This window comes from Heterocephalus glaber, unplaced genomic scaffold (genome assembly GCF_053883595.1).
Source record: "Heterocephalus glaber isolate CG9 unplaced genomic scaffold, H.glaber_assembly_v1.0 deba00001504, whole genome shotgun sequence".
Classification (NCBI taxonomy): Eukaryota; Metazoa; Chordata; class Mammalia; order Rodentia; family Bathyergidae; genus Heterocephalus; species Heterocephalus glaber.
The window spans coordinates 65,611,276-65,636,220 of record NW_028258324.1 but is presented as its reverse complement, the minus strand read 5'-3'; the positions used below and the strand labels follow the sequence as shown (position 1 = coordinate 65,636,220).

The following is a 24,945-nucleotide window of genomic DNA, read 5'->3' as shown; positions in this document are numbered from 1 at the left end:
CATTCACTAAAAAGCGTTTCCAGAACTGTGTCAGAAAATGGCAAGAGTTATAGGATAAATGTGTTCAAAGCATGGGGGAGTATTCTTAAGGTGATAAATAGCAATATGTCCTTTTCTGTAATATATTCTTTTCACATTTACACATTCACTATATTTTCAATCACACCTCATAAACTTGTTGAATTGAACTTCTATTCATTGAGCTTTTTAGACACTATGTGTGGTATGAACAGAAACATATTTTGACTTCAAAACGTTCATGGTCTGTTGGGAAGACAGACAAGTGTACAACTTTTTTGCACTGAAAGGTATAATTTTATTACTGCATCTATAAACATTTAAAATAAGATTTAACTTCAACCGGAGAAGTCCTTCTGAAGGTAGCTTTAACAGAACCTGAAAACGTTTGACTATATCCAAGCTGAGGCAACAGACTGAGCAGAGGGACAGAAGTAGGCAGCTGGGGCCTGCTTGGAGGGAGCAGGTAGAATACAGGGGAGAAGCAATAGGATTGTCTGGGGCCCAGTTTTAAAGGGCTTTGGATGTCTGCCTTAGTTGGTTTTGTTCCGTTTGGCATTGTGGCACCGTGACAAGTGAAATGACCAAAGTAGTGCTTCAGGAAAGATAAGATGATGATAAGGAGACTCTAGAAAGGAGAAGAGGAAGAAGAAATATTGTTCCATATTCCTTTCTCCAGCTCACTCCCAAGGTGCATTTTTAGTTAAAGCAAAGAAGGGCTGATATTTTTAGAACTAACTTCACAGCCTTTCTTAGAGTGTCAGTTGTTGCTATGAAAACAAGTCATTAATATATTGTTCCCTTTGATAAATACTTACCTAACCCTAGTCCAACTCACTCAAGCTCTTGGCTTCTTCAAACTTCATATCTCTTTCAATTGAATAGAACTAATGTCGTGAGGGATTCCAGTACCTCCATTACTCAGGCTCACAAACCTGAGCATTTTCCCTCCTTTGCACCTACTTATAACCACTGAGTACAGATACAGACCCACAGGCACAAAATTGCTGCCTTTCTTTAGCATTATTTCATCTTCAACTCTACATGGCATGGGTTAAGGACTTCAAACACATAATTTCTATGTGTTTTAAGCAATGCAGTTGCTTAAATTTCTTACATAAGGATACAAAATGGAGCCATTGGAATTTGGTATATTATGAAGATGGCATCTGCTTTAGTCACTTTCCCTTCTCCAGGACAAAATATCTGAGACCCACCACTTAAAGGCTGAGAGGTTTGGTTTGGCTCATGGTTTCAGTCCATGGTTAGCTGACTCCAGGGCAGAACGGGCTTAGAGAAAAGCTGTTGACCCATGGCAGACAGGAAGCAGAGGGAGAGAGAGGGAAGGAGCCCCAGGGCCATGCCTCTAACCAGGCCCCTAACAGCAGATCCTCTACAGATTAGCGAGTGGATTAATCCACTGGTGAATACAGAGCCCCTATAAGCCAATCACCTTCCACACACAGGAGGCTTTGAGAGGCTATTTTAGATCCAAACTATAATAGCATTCCAAATTAGAGAAAAATATTTCATTCAATATATGATGACAATTATCTATTTATTTTGGGTGATAGGGATCCTCCTTTGTTTCTCATACAAATATAAATTCTGGAAAAGATTTGCCTGTGGAAATTTTATAAATATACTTCCATGATACTGCAATATATTTGCAGTACTTTATGATACTGGGCAGGGAAAGGTCTTTCAAACTGTCTGAAAACCAGTAATCTGTTCAGGAAAAAATGATAACTTTGACTATGGAAAGATTAGCATTTTGCATCAAAATATAAACCATACTACTATGTGGAAATTTGAAAAAATAAACAGACACAGAGAGAAAATATTCGCAGCACTATGATAAGGAATCGAATAACTGTTAAGAAGGATATTCAACAAAATATTAGCATTTTGCAATTTCTCGGAAGTGTGTATGTGATTCCTTGTCTAGTACATCTATTCCCAGAGCTGTGGATTTACAGTAATGACATTTGTGACCAGGGGGCGGCACTTACCCCCTACAGCTGCAAGGTGGCTGGGGAAATAGCTGGGAAGGGAAAGTTAGGAGCTGTCAGGACAGTTGTTCTGACTCCTGAGGATTTAGGACAGCCACTTAAGATGTTCGATTTTCAGTTTTTCCAAAAAATATGGATGATAATATTTACCTGTGTCACCAGGTTGTGCAGAAAATGAATGCCTTTGGGATGCACAGATGAGCGATAGTGTGTGGTGAGCACTTCTTTGTAACCTTCTGCTTAAACAATATGCGATTCTCATATCAGATACTCACAATACATTAATTCTGAAACCAAATATTACCTGGCATATTTTAATTAGCTCTTGTATACAAATGTTTGTGCTAAGTTCAACTTTATATGGTCTATTAGCTAATTTTCATTGTGAGAATGTTTTGAACTTAAAGCCAAACAAGACACGCACCACAAACAAACAAACAAAAAACCATGCATTTTGTCCCCAATAAAATCCTTCTAGTTCTTTTTGTCATTTAATTATCTACTCTCTGCAGCATGAATTCTTTATTCGTCCAGTATGGAGACTAGAAAAGTGAAGGGCCAAGATCAGACTAAAATAAGAAAAATCTAAATCACTTCTCTGAATGGTGAAAGACACAAACTCGGATTTTTGTAATGGTCTTTAGAAATCACTTTGTTCTGCCCCACATTTCACAAAGGAAGAATCTGAATCCAGAGTGGTTAAGTAACTTACCCCTGGGGCACAGAACTGGGTAGCTACCGGCAGAACTGGGAACACAGCCCGTATCTCCAAACTTCCAGTGCAAGGATCTTTTCCTCACCTACCCGAAGTTCTCAAGTAGCTATGGTACATACCTTGTCTTAGATTTTTGTCTGGAATCTTGATCACACTGAGACTATGATCACATTGTTTGTGCTGAGATGATACACAGAAGGAATTTGACTTTTTCATCCATAAATCCTGGGGGAATCTTGACTGTGAGAGATTAAGTTGGCTTGCACATTGATGGTATATTATTGAAAGTTGAAACCCTCAGATCTAAATGTAGGGATTCAATTGGTTATGTTATCCCATTAGTAAGAAAACCAACTTGATACTGGAATGGCTTTCTGGGCAGTTTTGCTAACTCTAGAGCATTGATCCCCAAGTGTAAGTCATCCAGAACTGCCTACTACGCTGGAGAAAACACAGTTGTGGGGCTTGCAACACCAGAGAGTCTGATTCGGTAGAGTTGGTGCCAGGACCAGAGAGCTGTTCTTAGAAAGCATCTTGGATGATTTTCAGGTTCATTAATGTTTTCAAACCCCTGGGACAGAGAATGGCTTTAAGGAAGCAATGCTCCGCTCTCCACTCTTGACCCCTAAACTGTCAGTGGGTATAGACTTGAAACACTTAATACAAAGATTTATCTTGGTCTTTTTAAGGTTTTTTGTTTTGCTTTTGCTTTATACTCAGTGCTTATTTGGTTAATTACATGTAGCAACAGAGGTCATTCTTCCTGAGAGCTGAGCAAAGAAATAAATGTTTTGTGTAGTATAAATTTGTATTATTATACTAATATCATATTCTTAGGTACTTGAGAACAAATTGTGTTATGAGAGGTTTTTTGTTAAAATAAAAGAAATAGCATTATTGCCCACAATCCAGGAGACTTAAAATAACTTTTGCCCCAGTGACTCCCCCTCCATTATGTGCATGCATTTTATAAAGGCCAAAGTAGAAGTAAAAGGAGTCAAATTCAAGGTCATGAGAATATTTGAAAAAGTTATTTCTGACATTTATATACTAATGTATTATGTCTTGTAATTTTCTTCTAATCATATCGGTGAAATTTTAAAAGAAATCTAAATATTCATTTATAGTCATTTTAGCTAGTTACAATTTTTATGCAGAATGAAAGATATGGACTTCCTGATTCGGTGTGGAGATTGATATATAGATATAAATCTAACTGAAGTTTGAATATTCAGCAACAATAAAGGAGTACTTTTGTGAATCACATAACCATCAGGGTACCTTTCATCTTCACTAAATCATGATTATCAACGCTAATTCCTACGGGACTATTCTTATGTATTTATGTAAATACACTTCTTTAAGGCAAAAGCTAATTGATCTCTCAAGCTTTAAGATATATTCTATTAATTATTTAAATAGATGCATCATTTCAACAATCACGTTTACTACATATTTATAGAATATAATATTTTCTTTGAGCCTTAATAAAAGCTGAATATAATAAAGTAAATAAGCTATTCACATAGATAAACGTTTTTTCTTTTAAGTAAAGGGCTTATTTGCCACAGTTTCTATTTCTTCTACACAATATGGAAGTTTATTTGTTTGAAGAATCATTTAAATTGTGATTGCCACTTGCTTTTAAAAACATCAAGTGGCTTAAGTTGGCATTTCTTGGTATGAAGCCACTGACATTTTTCTGAAGAAAATGGCTTGAAAACTTCTCAGCTATCAGACAGTATGGCTTGATTTTTTACAATGAGAAAATATAACCGTGTGTTAGAATATTTTCCCCTAATTTCTAACTTTGTACAATCATTCATGAAACCTCAAAACCAGATTTATAAAATTTTAAAAGCCTTCCAAAAAGTTTCCCTAGCATTTTACTTTTCAGTTGCAAAGTGTGAAATAACTTTCTGCACTGGCTTCTCTAAGTCTTGGTGGTGGTAGGTTTGTTTGGGGAGATTTTGTTTTGTTTCTAGGAGAAAGTGCACTTTTCTATAAAAGAGACAGGGAAAGCTTTACCTGTCTCTCTTCTGTTTTTTTTTTTTCTTTCTTTTTCTTTTAAAGATTGGTGATAAGGAATTCTAACTACTTAATGAGATGGGAGAGGCCTCTCTCCATTGGAGTGGAGGAGTCCAGGTGGAAGTTGATGGATTGGACAGGTAAAGAGAAGAGTCCCGCCCCTCAAGCCTATAGTAGGATATATATGAGGGAACCTTAAAGTATGTACACACAGTGAAAGAGACAGAGGCCCCTGAGTTCTGTGATCTTCTTAGTAGATTCATATTGAGAGGGTCTCAGAGGGGGAGGGGGGCTGGCAAAACCCTGGACCCAGAAGAGAGGACAGCAGCACTGACCAATCTTACAGCTAACATGTTGTACCTGGAAAACAATGCCCAGACTCAATTTAGTGAGGTAAGGATTTTGGATTTTAGCATTCCATTTGGAGATGCGTTTTCATTTTTAGTTTTTTGAATAAAAGTTTGCATATGTGTGGTTCTTGGTCACCCAACGTAATGTTTTTGCACGTTGTATATAGGAATGTACTTTTCTTGCTTAATGTTTTCTGTGTGCTATGAGATTTTCTTTTCTTTTCTTTCTTTCTTTTTTTTAAGTAGGAGATGAAACTGTCAGAGAAAAGGGAAAAGAAAAATTTCTGGGTAATATGCTTTATTTGGAGAAAGTGAATATTCAGGAGTTTATAAAATCATTTTTTTTCTAAGAACAGCGTGCGATAGCAGATCGCATTCTGCTAGATACACTGAAATGACTCTTCTGATGGGTATTCAGGTAGTAGAGAGATAAACTAGCTGACCTGACTGTCTTCATTTCTTAGCTCTGTTCTATGTGCAGACTTCTTCCTAAAAACAAATGAAAGTGTTTTTTCTCCCATAATAATCAGGTGAGATTTTTAAAGGTCATCTTCATTTTTATTTATATCAATCCGGAGACTAACTTAAATTCTGAAGAGATCATAGTAATGTCCTTATTGTCTGGCAATAGATTTGGGATATTTATTTACTGTGTAAAGACAAATTACATTAGAGCAATACATTATTAAATATTTATGTATGTATATATGTAAATGTATTTTACCCCTCAGGATTTTAGTTTAGGAATGGATGATCTTATGATTGCTTCTTAACAAGTTTGATTTAGGGATTTAAATCACCAGGCAAAGGGATACGGGAGGGGGAGCCTCCTGAAGAGACTGTAAGACTTTGAGGAAGTTTTCTAAGTTTGAGGGAGGTCTAACAACAATATTAGTTTACATTCCTCAGAATAGGGCAGCTGTGTTGACACTAATCAGATAGGGAGAGACTGGTTTTGGAGACAGGGAACTCAGTGTTTGGGATGAAAATGCGTGCAGGTGAATGCTTGGAAAACTGGGTGAGAGGATTCAAATCAAGCTTCTCAAAAATCAAAACAAAATGCGTAGTACTCCTAGTGCAAACCGCAAAAGGAAGAGTCAAGCGAAGGGCAACAAAGCCGGGCCGGCACTGTCATATTGACCACACTATTGTCTAGACACCTGAACTGTGCAAATATAGCAGGGGAAATATTGAGTTCTCTAAAGAAGGAAAAGGAAGTGCCTATTTTCCTTTAAAAGAGTCAAGCAGTCTTGCTTGTCCTCAGTAGAGAAACTTGAGTTTCTTGTTTTGGTTTAATATTGAAAGTTAGCTTTAAAAGTTAGCAAACAAATTTAAAACGGAGGTAACTTTGTGATTATCTTCTTGTTTCTGTTGGATCTGATTTTGTTCAGTTCCAATCATTAAGTAGTGATCTGTCTGTCTGAGCACACCTGTCTGTCTGTCTGTCTTTGTTCATGATCTATTTCACCTAGTGTTTATGTACACCTTAAGATCTATGTTTGCCTAAATACTAAAACAAAGAGAAAGTTGGTTCAGAGATGTCCATAAGAAAGTTACAAAACTGCTGTAAAGTAGAAGGAAACGATTGAGGGAAATACAATGTCATGAAAGAAAAGAACTTCATAAACACTGGGATTGAAGACCTTTGTAGGACTTACTGTGTTTTGTGAAAACAAGAGTCATTTTGTGTGTGAGAATATAATGAAAAAAAATCCTGTATACTTGTTTGCATTTTTTCAAAATGTTAGGTAAATGTGTGGCCAGGAGGTGGAAAGCAGAGCTTCTCTGTCTTCTATTGAATGCTACTAAGGTGCCCAGAAGACTAGGAAAGAACATGGCTGAACTTTTCTATCTTCCTGTGTCTTTTGGCATATGTGCTTCATGACTTTCATATCCTTCCACCAGTGTGTATATTTTGAGCTAACTTCATGGCAAGATTTTTGCTCTATTGCTTAAGAACAATTTTCTTTTTTGTATAGGAATATGCATTAATATCTAGACTTCTATAAATGCAGTTGTACATATGAGCAAATGAAATGCCTGGGACCACGTGACCCTGAAATTTAATACAAAAGTTTTAGCAGCTTGGAATTAGTGTTTATTAGTTCACTGATACATAAATGGCTAGCAGTAGCATACAAGAATTATTAAAAGTGGACAGACTATTAAAATAGGCTTAGAACTTCCAATGAGAGTGAACGTTATTTTAAAACTGTTGTATATTCTCCGACTTCAATTAGGTTTTAATGTAATTCGCTGGCAATTTCTTTGAGTCGATAACTCAAAAACAATAAAAGAACAATGTCCATTTTCTACAACTTTCCAGTTACATTTTCCCTCAAGCAGAACTAGATTTTGGGAAGCTGTTAATGAACAGGAAAGGGTCCGGAAGGGAGGAGAAAATGGGCAAGATGAAACAGGCACAGTCCAAGGTTCTACCCTTCAGTTACAATGGAGAGGCTTCAAGCAAGTTCCACTACCCAGTGCTAGGCTCACAATGACACAGCCTCTGGGACAGGTCTCAGACTTGGAGAAAGAGAGATCAAATAATAATAATAATAATAATAATAATAATAATAACGATGATGATGATAAAAGAAAAGAAAAAGAAAGAAAAAAAGAAACATTTACACAAATTTTTATTTTGACTTTTTTGCTAAAATATTAGATTGGTCTGGGGTGGTCATGGTCGTGGTGGTGGTGGTGGTGGTGGTGGTGGTGGTGGTGTGTGTGTGTATGAGAGAGAGAGAGAGAGAGACAGAGAGAGAAAGAGAGAGGGAGAGAGAGGGAAAGAGAGAGAGTCTTAAACTCCATTTTAGAAAGAGAACTTTGCTAAAATCTCCCATCTCTGTTTTGGATGAAGAAGGAAAGTTACTTTGATAAATGATTTATTGATACTAAATAGAAGAGTCAAGGTTCCTATACTGAAACATATCATGATTTAATGATTTTCTTTCTATAATTAAGGGAGTTATGTGTACATGATTGAGTTGTATTTATTAATAGAATATTAATAATTTTCTCTGTAGTACGAGAGATTGAATACACTCTTTAAAAGGCTGTTATAATTCATAGCAGATACTCCAAGAGTTTCTGTGAAGAACTGTTGTTCAAGGCTAGCTGGATGCAAGAAGAAAGTACTGAGGGTATTGTGTGAGCTCTGAGTCCTGGTCATTGTCATTTAATTGACCATTGGGCTGCATGGTCAAGAGGAATAGTTTTTCCTACCCCATTACTGTACTATTTTAAGGGAGGGTGTTTTTTCTCTTCATAGTTAACAAATGTATCATTTTAAACTTTTCTATGTTGTGCTTCTGAGACATTTAGCCTCCCCAGAAAGAGACTAGTGGCCAAGAAGCAGAAGCTGCAGGTTGAATTCGGGTGTCAGCCGGGCTGTGTCCCTTGCTCCATGCTGTGGAATTAGACTGCAGGACTCTGTTGTCCAATCGGTTCCCCTCAAGCCCAGAGGGGACTGGGAGAAAGAGATCTTAGATTGCAGATCATAGTCATGCCTTCTTTCACTACTATTGGAAAAATGATTTGGTGATAATAAATCACTTGTCCTTTATCTAGATAAAGGAAACATGTTTGGTTTGGTTTGTTTTTTAGAAGAGCAGTGATCCTCAACAGGGGTGTGGGTTATACAGTAGGAACCATGAATGAACATCTGGATTATCTGGAGCAAGCCAAAAAGTCTTGGTTGTCCTTTCCTCATGCTACATACATATTTTAACATTGTATTACCTTTAGATGTGTTCTCCCTGTTATGGGGGTATATATCTGAGGTCAATAGATGTTGTTTACCAAGCAAAGATTTAGGTTAAATGACTAAGAAATGTGTTTCCACAAATGCACTCTAGTTTTGAGTGCATATGATTGTTTTGGGTGAGACCTAGCTGGCAGGAGAGAGGGCCATAGGTAAAAAACTTCCCTTCATTTTGTGATTATCAAATTAAACTTTACTTTTTCTCCTGTTGAATATTTTTAACTTCTAATTATTTTGTTAAAAGATAAGGAAGAATCAGCACAGATAACAACATGTTACTTCAGTGAAAAACAACTTAGTTTTGTAATATCTCTATACATTTTATGATTTTTGAAGATGGAAATTTTCCAAGCCCAGCTGACTCTCAATTTTCTCTTTTCCTCATGTGATGAGGAAAAGGACAGATAACAGATATAGTGTATCAGTGGATAATTACAGTGTAATTATCCAGTACCAATCTGATGAAGCATGTGTAGGGTCCCCAGTAGGGTAGAAATTTTGGGTCTGGAAACAATGAACTGAAATATGAAGGTAAGACAATCAATCCAAAATTAATCTTATTCTTAATCTTCTCTTCAGAAGATAATTTGGAGACACATGATCATAGGGAAATGAGGTTTGCTTAAAGTGCTACTTCTCTAAGCATTCCGTAGCTTTCACTTATACTCTGTGGTTGAGTTCTGTTTTGAAATATTTATTAAAAGAAGTACAGAGGAGAAGAAATGTAATTTAGCAAAACGACTGACTCATTCTTAAATAAATATTAAACAACAGCATGTATGTCATAGAACACAGGATTTAACATTGAGTAAAAGTACTTTCTACACTGAGAAGTTTATAGTCCATTGCAGGAATGAGCCAGTTATACATACCCATAAAAATGTAATACAGGTTAGAGCTGAAGCACTGTATTAGAAATGTGAGGCTGATAATATAGACGGCCCAAGAGACAGAAAGTCACTACTTAGGAGGCTCAAGGAAGTTTACATAGATATGTAAGATGTGGCTGCATTTGCAAAGAAAGACAGAACTTTCCAAGTCTCAAGAATTTAACAGCAAAGGAGGATTTCAGGTGAAGAAATAAACAACAAAGACACAGAGGTAGGGTGTTAGCTGGTATACTCAGAGTTGTCAAATAGTTCAGATAGAATTAAATGTCTGAGGTAGTTAGGAAATAAAGTTGGAAATGTAAAATATAGTGGTTCAAAGGGTCATAACTCTTAGAGTAGAGTGTGTTTTATATAGTGGCAATGACAAGTCATAGACAGCTTCTAAGAGAGGGAGTGGTATAATTGAAGCTCTACTAGACAGCTCTTGGGAGGACAAATGGCTTTGCTAACCATAGCTTAGAAGTACCAAAAGGCCTTTCTGTGGATGGGACGTTGGTTGCCTATTTTGTAAGTACATCAATCATGTCTCTGGAACCTTTAGAAGAACAAAAATGGAGCGGTTTTAAGGTCTCATATATTCATGGCCCGTAGCTTTCTTTAATAGCTGTGGTCCCTGCCATAGATAAGTTGGGGACTCTTCCTCTTGGATTAACAATATTTATGCCAACTGTTCCTGTCTACTTATTAATAATACCTCTTTTCACTTAAAAAAAATCCCTTTTAGAAAATAAACGATTGGTTACTCTGAATATAAAGACTTAATTCTTTGTTTCATTCTTTTCTCCAGTATCCCATCCCAACATGAGAAAGTAGTATACATTTGCCTGTAAACCAAATACAATGATTTGAGACTCAATTAAGCACAGTCATGGAAATAAGCATCATGAGGAAATCAGAAATCAGTAAATTGTAGCCATGAACCTCTGAAAATTCACCAGCTTAGGAAATACATAAAGTACTCATAAAGGATTCTAGTAGAAAACGAGATTGGTAAGAGACACCAAAGTTTCTCTAAGAAAGAAAGTTTAAATTATTTATGATGAGGACAATATTTCATGTGGTTAGAAGCCCAGAATTTAGCCAAGAACTAAAAAGATGAAGGCCATTCTGTATAAATGGTAGAAAATTAGAAGGGGGAAAAATAAGAACCAAGAGGGGTTATGTAAAGGTGCAAATTTCCAATGATGAATGTCATTATATTGTATACCTAAAATGTACCAATGATTAGAATGAATAATCGATAATGTGAAATAGAAAGAAAAGGTCCAAAGGGGTAGGGGAAGTAGCAGGGGTAGGGGAAAGGAAAGAAGGGAAAGGAAAAATTATGAGAAATGGAAAACATGGAAACAAAATCTTTGTAAATAGGGAAGGATGGAGGGGTGAAGGGAGGGCAGGGAATGGGGAAAAAATAAGAACCAAGATGCATCATCATGTAAAGGTATAAGTTCCCAAAGATAAATGTAAATGAATGTATTGTATACCTAAAATGTACCAATAAAAGAATTTAAGGAAAAAAAATTATTCCTCCAATGTGTTTATAATCCAGTTGGAAAACTTCATGCTGGTAGTTATTGTGTTTAAATTCTATTAAAATTTTAATATGTACTTGTTTTTATAAAACAATTAAAATAATATGAAAATGTAACATATCAAATAAAAAGTCATTATCCTATAATTATTTTGTAGGTTTTCAGAAATTCATAACAGTGTCCTACATGTCATTCACCAGTGTTGGTAAAAATGTACATTTTGTATAAAGGTATATAAAATAATATGTGGATACATATATATTTTTGTGTGAGATACAACCACACAAACACAAGATGTGAGTAAAAGTAGAGTGAATGTTAAAAAAAAAAAAAAAAGAAATTTAGTGAAAATACAAGGAAGAATTGTGCCAGACTAGATGAAAGAGCATGGTAATACTGGTTTGAAAAGAGAATGTACTATGTTAATTTAAACACTGGTATGCTTTAATATTTATGTCAAAATGGAAAGCTTTCCTAGAAACAGCACGAAAAGATGGTAGAGGCCTTTATCTCACTGACAACTAGGACTTTTGTGTGTTTTGAATGCATGGACAGTGTTCAGAACTTGAGGTTCAAAACTTTGACTACATTCTCTAAGGGAAAGAAAGAACATACTCTAGCAAGGGAGAAAAATTAGCCCAAATAATGGCTTGCGCTGGGAGAACTTGAGGATTACCTCTTCTCATTCTTCAGACCTCAATAGAGAGAGATCGATGCCTTAGCCTTTACAGAACATTGGTGATTACATTTTAAGATTAGCCAAAGGTAGGAGCAAAAATTAATTAGGAGTTAATTTTGCTTATTAAATAGTAATCTTAAATGTAGTACAAGAGAACTTTTTTTCTGGTCACTGCTCTAAATGCAAATATGGGAGAAAATGTACTAAGTATGACATTTGTTCAAAATGAGCATCTAAACGGGGAAGTAATAGAGCAGAACAAAATGCTAAAGTGTCATTTAAAAAGATGAATGACTCAGAAATCAAGTTAAACAGAAGAACAACAACAATGGAAAACCTGAATTTCGCAAAGACAATTTATAAATTTTTTTGGTTTGATTTTGGAACAGGATTATACATTTAAGACAATATTTAAAGACAAATACTGAGAATAGACATAACTTTACCTACTTGAATATCCTCTCCTTCTACATGCTCCACCATCACTTCCACCTCGCCCAAGAAGAAAATGTGGCCAACTGAACAGGACATTAGTATACAGGAGTGGGGCAGAGGACAGCAAACAGGTGGTAGTGGGGGATTTGTTGACTTGAATTAAAGGCAAAGGAAGTGGATAGGAAGGAGAAAATGAGCCCCATGCAAAGTGGGGAGGCATCAGGTTTATACATCATTTCTTTCTCTTCTTTACTAAGCATATCCTCCACTTGCACAAAGTAGATTCTAAAAGTATCCAAGCTTAGTGTACGATTGTCCTGCTTTTAACCATTTGCAGATATTTGAGGAAATGGTGAAATTTTACATTACCACACTGCCACCCAGCCCACTCTGAAGACGTGAGTAGTTAAATGAAGTATGTGGAAAGTCTTTTCGGAAGTATCTTATACTTCTCCACATTTCAGTTGATTAAATAGCGTACCTATATGTTCAAACAGCATTCCTTTCAGTTTTTTACCAAAAACAGAAATTCTTGGAAATTTTTTTACTTCTAAATTTTTTTTTTGTTTGACAATGGCTGACTTCATGTACTGTGGTTTTTAAATAAAGTTGTTCAAATTTCTTTTCCAAAGACAAAGTGAAATTGGACTGTAGTGCAGATTTCAACTGAATGACTTTACCAGATAATGTTCATCAGTCAATTTAAAATTCAGCAACTGGTGTTAAGGTCAAGCACATGTTTGTTCTAGGTAGGAGCAAGAATGCAATGCTTTTGGAATGTTAGTGGATATGACTAGAACATGTAAATTGATACTTTTTGCAAAATTTATAATCTGAATTCCATCTTGTCTGTGTTTCTTAAATGGGGAAAAAAATGTCCTTATAAAAAAAGGAATTTTAAGGCAATCTGTGGTGGTTTGCCAGAGGCGGAAATTTATGAAACACTCTTGTCAGCTATTCTGGAAACACTACAAAAGAAATAGTTCTACCTTCTTATTGATGGTAAAGCCACTAATAGGTGCAGTTTAGTATAATGCCTGTATAAGAATTACCACCCCCAAAGTGAGCTTGCTTTGGACAGAACTCTGCACAGGCATTTTTGTTTTCCTTTTAAGCTTGCGAAAAGCACCCAAAGGGGCAACTTCCAATCTAGGTAGTGATCTCTCTTCAGTTTATTCCTGGTCAGATCACAGAGACAATGGGGAATATGCTCTGTTTGCTCAAATCAGTCTGGATTAGTGTCACTCTATTGATGGAATCAGAATTAAAAGGAAAACCATTATCCTCTCAAAGGGTAACATCAGATGTTTTGGGAATGGCTTGATTACTTTTAAATAGACCTTGGGAGACTGTCACCAGACTAAGGCCAGGGCTCCACAAGATACACGGAGAAAAATGGTAACACTGGAAAGGGAGGAAGCTCTTTTGAGCCTTGGGCCTGGGAAATTGTTTCAACAATTTCACAAGTGCTTGCAGCGCTGAATTGACTAAGGAGAGTTTACAGAGAAGACCCTTTCTACCTACTTTCTACACTCCAGCGCCCCCAAACCTAAATATTTAACTCTGGGTCAATTCCTTTACAGCTATGCTAGGGAAATACTTTACTCTTAAAAATTCCTCAGATCTCCCCACTCATGACTCTGGACTCGACTTCTCTATGTGTACCAGATACCTCCTCCCTGCCTCTAGACTGAAGGCTGTTGGAGGGAAGAAGATGCTGTCTATTTGTATGTGTGTATCCTCTATGGAACTGCTGAATAGTGTTCCCTGAATGCCTCAGGTACAGGCATCAGCTGCTGTGGTTTGAAGTGCTATCTTCAGATAGAGATGTGGCATAAATTTAAAGGAAGGGCTATTGTAACTGACTTATGCAAAAAGAGTAAAGCAATTGCACGCATTACACATTACACTTACCCACCTGTATGTTCTGTAAGTAACCAAATCATATAGTTTTCCTCAACATCTTACAAGACTTTTTTTAATGAGCTCGCTCTTATTTCCATTATACTTCAAGTGGCCAGAAAGTTTTAAAATACATAGCAGTTAGCTAAGTAAGAAGTGACTTGTCTCTACCAGGTAAATAGTGGAAAGTGTATGCTGCTTTCATATAATTGATTGCCCATCAGGACAGAGAATGTGTTTGATTTGGGGGGGGGCACCTGAATAGATTAGATTTTTATCTTGCATTGCAATCACTTTTTAAAAGTGTTTACTTGCTTCCACACTGTTTTCTTGATTCAGTTTGCCCCTTGCAAGTTTCTAGCTCACCTACCAGAGATGTGGGTGGTTTGATCTGGGTGAATAAGCTTGATGGTTTGCAAACACTCTCCCTTTTTGTTTTCTATAGTGTTATTACTGAGGGACGCCTGAGAAATCCTGAAGCCATTTTGCTTTAGACATCATGTCCCAACAGTATTTTTTCAAAGACACTAATGAGCTGCTCTAATTACTAAACTGATTGATTGATTGTTACTTTTATAGTGGAGTCAACAGAATGCAGTGAATAGGTAAGTGGCTTTTCAGAGTAAGGCAGGCTTTCCACATAGCTGCAAACTTCACTTTTACATTGCAGTTCAAAGTGACAGTTTAAAAGAAAACTCCAATGTTATGTAAGTCTCCATGTCTAATTACAAAGCACAATAAATTACTGGAAACTTTACCTCTAATATAATAAGGTATGTAGCAATCAGCAAAGTATTTGACAAGCAAAAGTAAATTAGAACTCATGAAATAGTGTTCCTCATTTGGATGCATATAGAATAGTCAGACTGGGTAGTATGGTCCTTGGCTCAGTTTTCTTCTTGCAAATAAAGGCTCATGTTTTGGCTTCTGAGTGAGTATTATAAAGCCTGGGAAATAAAGTTATGAATTTATGTCATTTCCAGGAAATGCATGGTAACTCTAATTAACTAAAATTTTAGTCACTCAAAACATACATTTGTAAGTCATTAGTAATACTATTACTCTAAATTAAATATTGGCTAACCAGGCAGAAAATCATGGAAATCAGACAGAGAGGGACACATTTTGTAGCCTATCCACCAAAAACTACATATCTTCTCTAAATTTGTTTGAGATGATTTCTTTCCAAAACAACCTGCGTTTGCCAATAATTGCCACAGTAGAAAGTGAACAGTGAAATGACCACAAAGGTTTGGACTCTCATCGCTGAGCTAGAGACATTAGAAACAGAATCTAGACCATAAAGCAAAAATAAATAAATAAATAAATACCAAAAAACAAACACTGCCTTGGCACAAAAGTGTGGATGTGTTCGTTTTCAGGAAGTAGAAGCTCATTAATGAACTTCTCAGCTAGGTGTGTGCTACCAAGTCTTACTCATTGCATTGTGAGTGACAGGACTGGCTATTCTGCTACTGGTTCCCATAAGAGCTGAAGCTGAAAGCACAATTCCCACCTACCAGGACAAAGCAAAACACAAACTAAAGGTCATAGAGATTATTTCAGGATACACTGTAGGGTTCGCCTGCCAGTATTATATAAAGACATAAATCCAATTTAGATTTACATCTCTTTCAGGATAAAAAAGTGATACTTGATTCTATTAGAATAAAACGAATCTTACTGAAAGTGATTTTTTTTTTTAAGTTTGAATGCTTTGAATTTATTCTTTAAAGGATTGTTTTCTTAGCATCTACTACGTCTCTGACATTGGTCTAGGCACCAGAGATTTATCAATAAATATTCCAAGTATGACCTCATGTAAATTTTATTGCTTACAAGGCCAACATTAAGAAATATTTATGCAGCTAGTTGACTTCATTTACAATTAAGTGACACAAAGGGATCTGCTATGCAGATGTGAAACAGAGAGAAATAATCTATCCAGGCAAGAAGGTTCCAGAAGATGACACTGAATCTGAAGGCTGAACAATGTACTGGGAAAGAGTTGGGATCTGCCAAAGGCTTGCAACTGAAAGAGCTCTTCTTTGAGAAGCTGATAGAGGGCCTGTCTGGTAAAGAGGGGTTTCAAATACTGTTCCTAGTACCATGTTAAAGATAGGGAGCTTTTATTCTACAAGAACAGAGCTCAAGAGATCCAAGTTTAAGAGTGAAATCATCAGATTTGCAGAGTCATTCACGTGCTAGCTTCAAGGAATTAGGTGTCTAACTCTTTGCAGTTGCATGCATTCTAAGAATGGATAAAGTTTTATATCCTGTCTTTTTTGAGAAGAAAAAAGATCTTCAGGAATAAAATAGATGCACCTTCCTTTAATGTAACTTTTATATAAAGTTTCCAGGCAGACATTTCAGTGACTCCTATGCACATGGAATCACAGTGAAGAATACTAAAGTGAGTTATTGAGCTAGATTTACTGGTTTCTCATTCAAGGTCTTGTTCCTACCTTAGGCAAATTACTTAATCTTGTGGAGCTTCAGTTTCCTCATTTATAAAACATATGCAAAATATAGGCTAATAATATTCCCTACTTAACAGGATTAAACGAGTAAATACCTGCAAAGCACTTAAATATTATAAAGCACATAAAAAGGATCCAGTAAGAGTGTGTATAACAGTAGTAGTAATAGAGTATATTATTTTTATAGAGCAGATTGAATATGGACACTAAATAATATTTCAGATTTTATGCTTTTTATTTGTTATGTTAATCATAATTTTATTGAGATGGATATGTCTTCCATCTCATATTATGGTGAGCAAAGTATTTTCTGTGATAAAATGTTAACCTCATTAATCACTTTATAGTTTAAGTCATGATTTCTAATATAGATTAGACACATACACTACCAAAACTATTTTAACAATATTTTAAACTCCCTTTAAGAATGAATGAGGCATTATTGCTAAGCTTCGAAAGGCACAAAGGTATGTTTGTCATATAAATAGCCTAACTTTCATTAAAAATTTTCATTGATATGTACTTTCTTCTCTTAACTTTACCATATATACAAAACAGAACTGGTGAAACATTGATTACTATAGATTGAAAATGTTTACAAAATATGAATTAGAGAAAATGTTCTCAAATATATTTTTGTTTCCACTTTAATAGATAGCCTTTGATTTGAACAAGCTGAAACTGAATGTATTTCTCTCTTATCTGGATCAAGAATTATTGAACATTAAAATTATAAATATATATAACTATAACTATATATATATTATATATTCTACTTTCAATTAAGCCTATAATGTATCTTTGGCATATAATGTCAATTTCTTTCAGAATTAGAATTCCTTTCAATTCTTATTTTGTCCATTTTTTTATGGTTGGTAGAAAGGAGCACTTACCAAAGTCATATAATTTAAATTTTATTTTTCCCGAATTAAACTCTACACATTTTATTTTAGCTATGTTTGGACCCTGTTTTATCTTCAACTTGTTCTTCCACCAGTGGTGGCAAACCTGGCACCAGGCTGTTTGTATCATCAAAAGGTCTAAAAGGTTTACCACCACTGGTCTTTTCAGTCATGTGTACTGTTTGTTGATGCCTCTGTCCACCGGATGAGGCAAGTTTATGTCATTTGTGTCAGCTGCCAGTTGGAGCTTTTAGGAATTTATCCCCTAAATTATGGTATCTCAGCCCTCCAGGAATCTTGACATTTTATGTCAGAACATAAAACATTCTAGCAAAGTTTCTGCATCCTCTCTTTCTAGATGTGTGTGTGAAATGCTTTGTTCTTACACTCTGTACATGATAAGATATGGATATATTTTAATTTCAAGCATTCCCTTTTTAGGACCACTTTTAGAAGAAAAAAGAAGTCCTTTGCAAAACCAGGTTATGAGAAAAATGTGACAGTAAATGCATTATAAGGTGGAAAGATGGTGCTTTAGCTTGACATTGTAATGCAAATAACTTCTTGACCTCAAATGGAGTGCTTTGAGTTACTTGTGTTTAATTCTAGCATAAAACAAACTATCATTCTTTGAGATGGGGCAGGTGGTAGAAGACTTAAAAATGACAAGTATTTCTCCCTTAGGCAGTGTGTGTTGAAAATCACTACCCTGCTAATATTAAAGGATGAAAATGTAGTACTGTCTGCCAAAGCATAATCGAATGAATGCTTTCTAAAGCCAGGGCCATGGAGAAAGTGTTTTCTTTCCCCAAGAGAGGCTATAGAGTGTTCACAAAAGCTCCTCCATGAAGCCTGAGGTGAAAGGTTATACCAGCTGAGGAAACAATATGCTGCCTGAGACACTTAGGTTTTTAGGTAGGTCCAGAGAAATCTGAATAAGAAAAGAGTGGTTATCTCATAAAACTATTTTGAAAGTAGTCTCAGAGCCTGACTTTGGAATCTCGTCACAGAGCAGTTCACTGACTGTCAGAACTGGACTCCTTTTTGTATTACACCCCACACTTGGTGTCCACAATTCCAATTTACTTCCAGGAAACTGAGATCTTGGTTGTCTGATTACATTGCCCAGGGCCATCCAGCACATTGGTGGCAGTGATGGGACCCAGACCCCATGTTACCGAGTCACATTTCAGAGTCCTCTTGCATTACTAGGATTCATGCAGGAAATAGGTGCTGCTAAAGATTGTTCAGTTCCCTAAGCCTCACCTAACAGATTATAAAGATAATTTCTTCCAAATGAAACCTGAGCAAGTTATTGTTTTCAGTAATATGGGTCTGTTTCCATTAAGGTAAACAAGTTATGATTATACATTCAAACAGTAACCTCTCCTATCCCTGATTTAGCTCCTATTCCCATTTTTATTAAGTTCTTTGCCATTTACTATTGGTCATTGTTGCTATGTTGCAAAACACTAGTTAGTACATATAGTGATAGTCAGAAAAGCCAACTTATAACATCCCTCTTATAAAAACTAGTGGAGAGAGAATTAAGGAGCATAAATTTAAGTCCCTGTTTCCACTGCACTGGTAGAATGACTTGATCGGAATCTTTTTGATATTAAATTCTTTTATAGGAAAAGAATTAAATCACAAACTTCAAGTATAAATCCAGGTATTTAATATTGAGCTTTGTGTATAACAATTATTATTCAGCTTAAGAAAACAAAATCCAGGTCTCCGATATATTCAAATTTTAAGACCATTACGAGAGCATAATCTAAGAAAGGAAAATAAAATTTAATTATAGAAATTGTATTCATAGTATATTTTGATGATCAGTCAGGAAGAATCTAGTCCTCAATGATGCTATTTTAATTCCCAGCCAGCATCCAAATCGAAGGTGGGTGCAGAAACAGATCAGTCTGTAGATGGCTTTGAGAAAGCTAAAAGGTTCTATGAAAGATTAAAAACAATCAAAAATAATAAACACTTCCTTGTATTTGAGGATTGGTGGTAAAAAGTAGAGTTTGAAGTTAAAATACCTCCATACTTCAGACCACTCTAAGGGTGCTTTGTGACGTTATATTCCTGTGTTCTGGGGGCATTTCATCCTTTCTGTGGAAAGATCAACTCATCTGTCACTAACTTATTCCAGTCCCAAATGTTGGTGGTAGTCCAGAGTCCAGCCCCTTCTCTACTATTTCATCATTCTTTTATAGGAAATAAAGCATCTGTTTAGAATCACAAGAAATCAATGGCATTGCTTTGGAAGGATTATAGTGGCTATCAGATAAGTTGTGTGTGTGTTTTATCTTTTATAGTTTGTAGAAGGAAGACTGCCTCCTCTTTCACACATGAATGAATGTTATTCATTCATTATTTGTGCACTTGAAGAGAATGTTAAGGTTCTTCTGAGATCAAGATACCTTGTGGTTAGAAAGGAAGGATCTATTTCCTACTTCATTTAAAATGTTCTAATAATCTTTATAATAAAAGAAACACTTGGGACATGAGGGGCCTGAGAGTTCTTCCTAGGACAGTTTTGTGGCTAATGCGAAAGTGCCACGTTCTAATTTCTGTAACTCTTACTTGTCACTGTCAATGAGTGTTACACTAGCATCCCAGCATATCATGTTTCTTACCTCTGTGTTGATGAAACTTGTTTATGTAACAGTAATGTCATTGGGTCTGTAAAGAAGGGGGCTGGTGGGAAATAAGAGATTGATATTATTCACTTTGCCCTGGGTGAGGGTTTGCTTCGTAGGCGAGCACACTGTATAGTTCACTCCACCCACAGCCCAACCTCTGAACAGAACTGTCCTGTGCTTCATGTTCTCCTATCACCGTTTTGAAAGTCTGAGTAATTTATGAACAAGGGACTCTAGGTTTCCATTTTGCACTCAGTACTTGAGCTGATTTTGTTGGTCCTGTTATAACACTGACTCTTCTTCCTGGCTATGTGGATCTGCCATCGGCCTCTAATCGTCCTCTGTCAACACATGCAATCTCTATTTAAATCAAAGAACTAAGCAAGTAATAACCTTTTTAAAGTAGATATTTTAAAACTTAACTTTACAGCACTGTTTCCTATGGAAGGCTTCTGACTTACTCATTTTTATAATAAACTAAGAAAAACAAGTAAATTTGTAATCCTACATTCTGTTTTTGGTGTGCATCTTGTTTGCGTTCATTTTAAACTTACTTAGTTGTGCTGGCTTTTGTTCTTCCTATAAGAAGACAGTTGAGAATACTACTTGGGCCCTATTTCTTTGAAGTGTAATTAGGAAAGAATTCAATTTGAAATATGTTTTCCTGTTCTTACCTTGAATAATATGCTTTTTTTTTTTTTTGCCCAATACTGACACATATAGCTTATTGTTACATGAACTAGGCCATTAGCATTAAGGATAAATTCTATTATTTATGAGTACAGACTTTTCCCTGAGACTGTAAAAGTAGATCTGTCAGCACCCACTGAGGTGCAGAACTCAATTTCCACTGCTGTGGTTCCACCCAATATGTTCAGTCTTAAATGCTATTGCAGGGTCTCCTTTGTGCTTTCTTGGTAAATAGGATTTCCTCTTCTCTTAAGTCCCTGGAGAATACACGAGTGTTTGCTCACTGGCTTTTAAAGCTTGGCCCCAAACTTTTCTCTTTATATATTTTGGGTGAAAAAATTCAAAGGGCCGGTGTCTCTTTGTTCTCATCCAAGGCCACAATTAGCTGAAGCTCCTTCTGTGTAGCTTGGAGGAGGACGAAGGGGTGGCCAACAGCCCTTTCACAGCCTGTGAGAAAGTGCTCAGCCAGCTCCTTTGTCCTTTTTGTCAGGGAAGGCTGCTTTGCTAATTGTACTGCTGTAGGGAAGCACGTGTCTCTGGGAGCATTATCTGATTCCTACAGGACCTTCAGGAGTGCTTTGTATACTGACCCTTAGCTTGAACACAAATATCTTTTCAGTCCTTTTTCCAGGCTGTTGCCGCAGGCTTGGATACCTGAGAGCTTTAGCTCCACCAGGGGTGTGGACACATTTGTACCAACCTCAGCCTCAGGTTTTATGTTGTTGTTTTTTTTCTGCCCTGGTTGTTTTACCTGCAGTTTTGCTCCACCTGTGGGGAGGGGAGGCTGAGGATGAAGGATGAAGAGGGCTAGGAGCTACAGAAGTCAGGGGACAGGGAAAGCGAGACAAACAGCTGCTCTTGTCAGCATGGGGATAAGTGTAAAGAGATTAATAGTTATTTGCAGAGCAAATGGGGAGGTGGCATTCAGCAGTGGAATGCGAATGCATGAATGCAATGGAATGGGCTGCGACTGTTAACATTTAGACAGATGCTCTGTGGACTGAATGGAATGGCCCAGTCGTTTCTCCTCTCCGTGGGGGAGAATTAGCGTCCAACAAAATAATTTCATTATTCTTGGAGGTTAAAAGGAAAAGAAATGTTCAGGGTCCCCTTGCTTTGTGGCTTTGTTCTGCAGTTTCCTTAGCCTGGGTTTCTTGGTTATTTTTCAATTGAAACTTCTTCATTTCCTTTCTAAAATATGCACCTCTTCTTGCATTTGACCCTGTTGCCATCTTCCTTAGCTGAAATTTCCATGTTTTGGAAGGTTTCACAGAGGGGAAACTGAGCTCTAAGCTGGTTGCACCTTCTGGACAGGTGTCATGTGGTTCAGGGTTAGGAATGACATGGGGCTGACTCCGCTGACCAGGCTGCCTGGTGTGGAAGCCGGGAAGGAGCCCTCTACTTAGAGCCAAAGGATTCAATTTCAAATTTTATACTCCACCTATTAGCTAGTGCTTGGGCAACTTGCTGCCCTTCTCTGGTAGTAATATAATAAATCTGTTTTTCAGATAAAATGGGAAGAAACTCATTCTTTTTTTTTTTTTAACTAACTCATTCTTTTTTTCCCTTAAATTCTTTTATTGGTGCATTTCAGGTATACAACACATTTACATTCATCATTGGGAACTTGTACCTGTACATGATGCATCTTGGTTCTTATTTTTTCCTCATTCCTTGTGCTCCCTTCACCCCCTCCATCCTTCCTTATTTACATAGACTTTGTTTCCATTTTTTCCATTTCTCATCATTTGTCCTTTCCCTTCTTTCCTTTCCCCTGCCCCTCCCACTACCCCTACCCCCTTTGGACCTTTTCTTCCTATTTTGCATTATCGATTATTCATTCTAATCATTGGTACATCTTAGGTATACAATATAATGACATTCATCATTGGAAATTTGCACCTTTACATAATCTCTCTTGGTTCTTATTTTTCACCCTTGCCCAGCCCTCCCTTCAACCCCTCCAGTCCTCCCTATTTACAAAGATTTTGTTCCTATTTTTCCATTTTCTCATATTAATCCCATTCCCTTCTATCCTTTCCCCTAGCCCTCCCACTTCCTTCCCCTTTGCCCCCTTTTTTCCCATTTCACATTACCTATTATACTAACTCATTCTTTTCATAAATACTTACTGAGTACTTATTCTGTGCCCCGATCCATTGGCATAGAAGACATAAAATCTGTCCAAAGGTACTGCATGAGCTGATGCACTTCTGAATTTATTCATAATGAGAGGATATTTATCTCACTTATACATGTTCTACTCTAGAAAAGAAAGTGGAAGAACGATTTTTTAAAAAAACAAACCAGCTTTAGATGATAGACTGGCATGTTACCTTTTAAAGTCTATAACTGAGGCAGGGTGTGTTGACATGTACCTGGAGTTCCAACTACTGAAGAGCCTGAGGCGGGAGGATCGCTTGAGCCCAGGAGTCCTGTACTAGCGCGGACAGTACAAGATCCTCTCTCAGTCACTCAGTCAAGTCTGTCCGCTGCCTGAGGTGTTGTTGTTGGTGTCGTGGCACTACTTTCAGAGCTGTAAAACCCAGAAGAATCTCGATGATCGGTTGATTTTTCCCCTTTGTACAACAATATCGAATGGTCTTCGTCACTGGATGCTAAAGCACCCTCAGAAGGAATGACGGGTAGTATTTCCTTATTTTTAAGGGTTCCTATTGAACTACTTGGCAGCACTTTTTGCCTGCTTTGTGCAGAAGCCTGTACCCTACTTTCACTCTGTGGAGTGTGTGATCCGTGAAGGTCATCCCAAAGCCCTGCCCAGGCTTCTCACGGCGTCCTCGGCAGCACACGCTGCTGCTTTCGCTTCTCTCCACACGTTGCACACCTGTAGAATGCATGCACCCGATGTTACCGTTTCTGAAGCAATGGTCTGAGGCTTCCGTGGCTAACGTTGGGCTCTTGGGGTGTCCTTGCAGCCACAGTACACAAACCTGGGGCTCCTGAACAGCATGGACCAGCAGATTCAGAACGGCTCCTCGTCCACCAGCCCCTACAACACAGAGCACGCGCAGAACAGCGTCACGGCGCCCTCGCCCTACGCACAGCCCAGCTCCACCTTCGACGCCCTCTCGCCGTCGCCCGCGATCCCCTCCAACACCGACTACCCGGGCCCACACAGCTTCGACGTGTCCTTCCAGCAGTCCAGCACCGCCAAGTCGGCCACCTGGACGGTAAGGTCTGCCCCGGGCGCCGGCCTGGCCTGGTCTCTCCCTTCGGGTTTGGAGATTCCTGACTCAGGGATGGAGATTTGGTTCTTGAATCATTAACCCTGGGCCCGAGCGAAAAATGCCATGGATTGGGAGAAGTCCTGCCATCCCTGAGAACCAAATGCCTGCATCCCTAATGCCTGCATCCTATCCAGCTTCTAGCAGTTTCATGCGGTGCATTTCTGCCTACTTCACTCTGTCCTGAGGTCTTTTGCATGGAATTTGGGTTTTTTTAGAAAAAAAAAAATACATTACGCCAATAAGAAGTAACATAATCATGGGATATGTGTTTACAGGCTCCAGCATGTGGAGGATTTATCAGTCTCATTACTGTGAAGATGAAAATGTCACAGTTAGAAGTGACTGAAAAAATAAAATAATAAAATAAAATAATATGAGGAACTTAGGGAAGTAAAATTTCACTTACTAAGTGCTGATAAGTTTATGCATCTAGAGTCTATAATATGAATCATAACTTATGGATATGTGCATGTTTATTAAATTTAGAAACATTTTTGCTGTTTGTCCCCCAAATAAAAGCTTCTAGAACTACCTGTCTGGGCCCTGAGCAAGGAAAAAGGTATTCTAATTTAAATTGTTGAGGGAAAAGATCTTTGTATGTGTAAGTTTTCTGAAACTAAGTGGAATTTTTTTCAAAAATTGAAAAAACACTT

At 37.2% G+C, this 24,945-nt stretch overlaps 1 protein-coding gene across 8 annotated transcripts in view; it reads left to right on the top strand.

Moving 5' to 3' along the window:
- Positions 1-24,945, top strand: part of Tp63 (tumor protein p63) — a 205,854-nt gene that overhangs the window by 108,366 nt on the left and 72,543 nt on the right. For 4 of the 8 annotated variants that reach the window (XM_087186711.1, XM_021255679.2, XM_087186713.1 and 1 more), the window contains exons 1-2: positions 4,971-5,166; positions 23,981-24,235. In XM_087186711.1, coding sequence (XP_087042837.1) covers positions 5,125-5,166; positions 23,981-24,235 — 297 coding nt within the window. In that variant the 5' untranslated portion in view covers positions 4,971-5,124. Of the gene's footprint in view, positions 1-4,970; positions 5,167-23,980; positions 24,236-24,945 lie in introns of those variants that run through there. The other 4 variants (XM_021255678.2, XM_004834790.3, XM_004834791.3 and 1 more) reach the window with 1 other exon arrangement.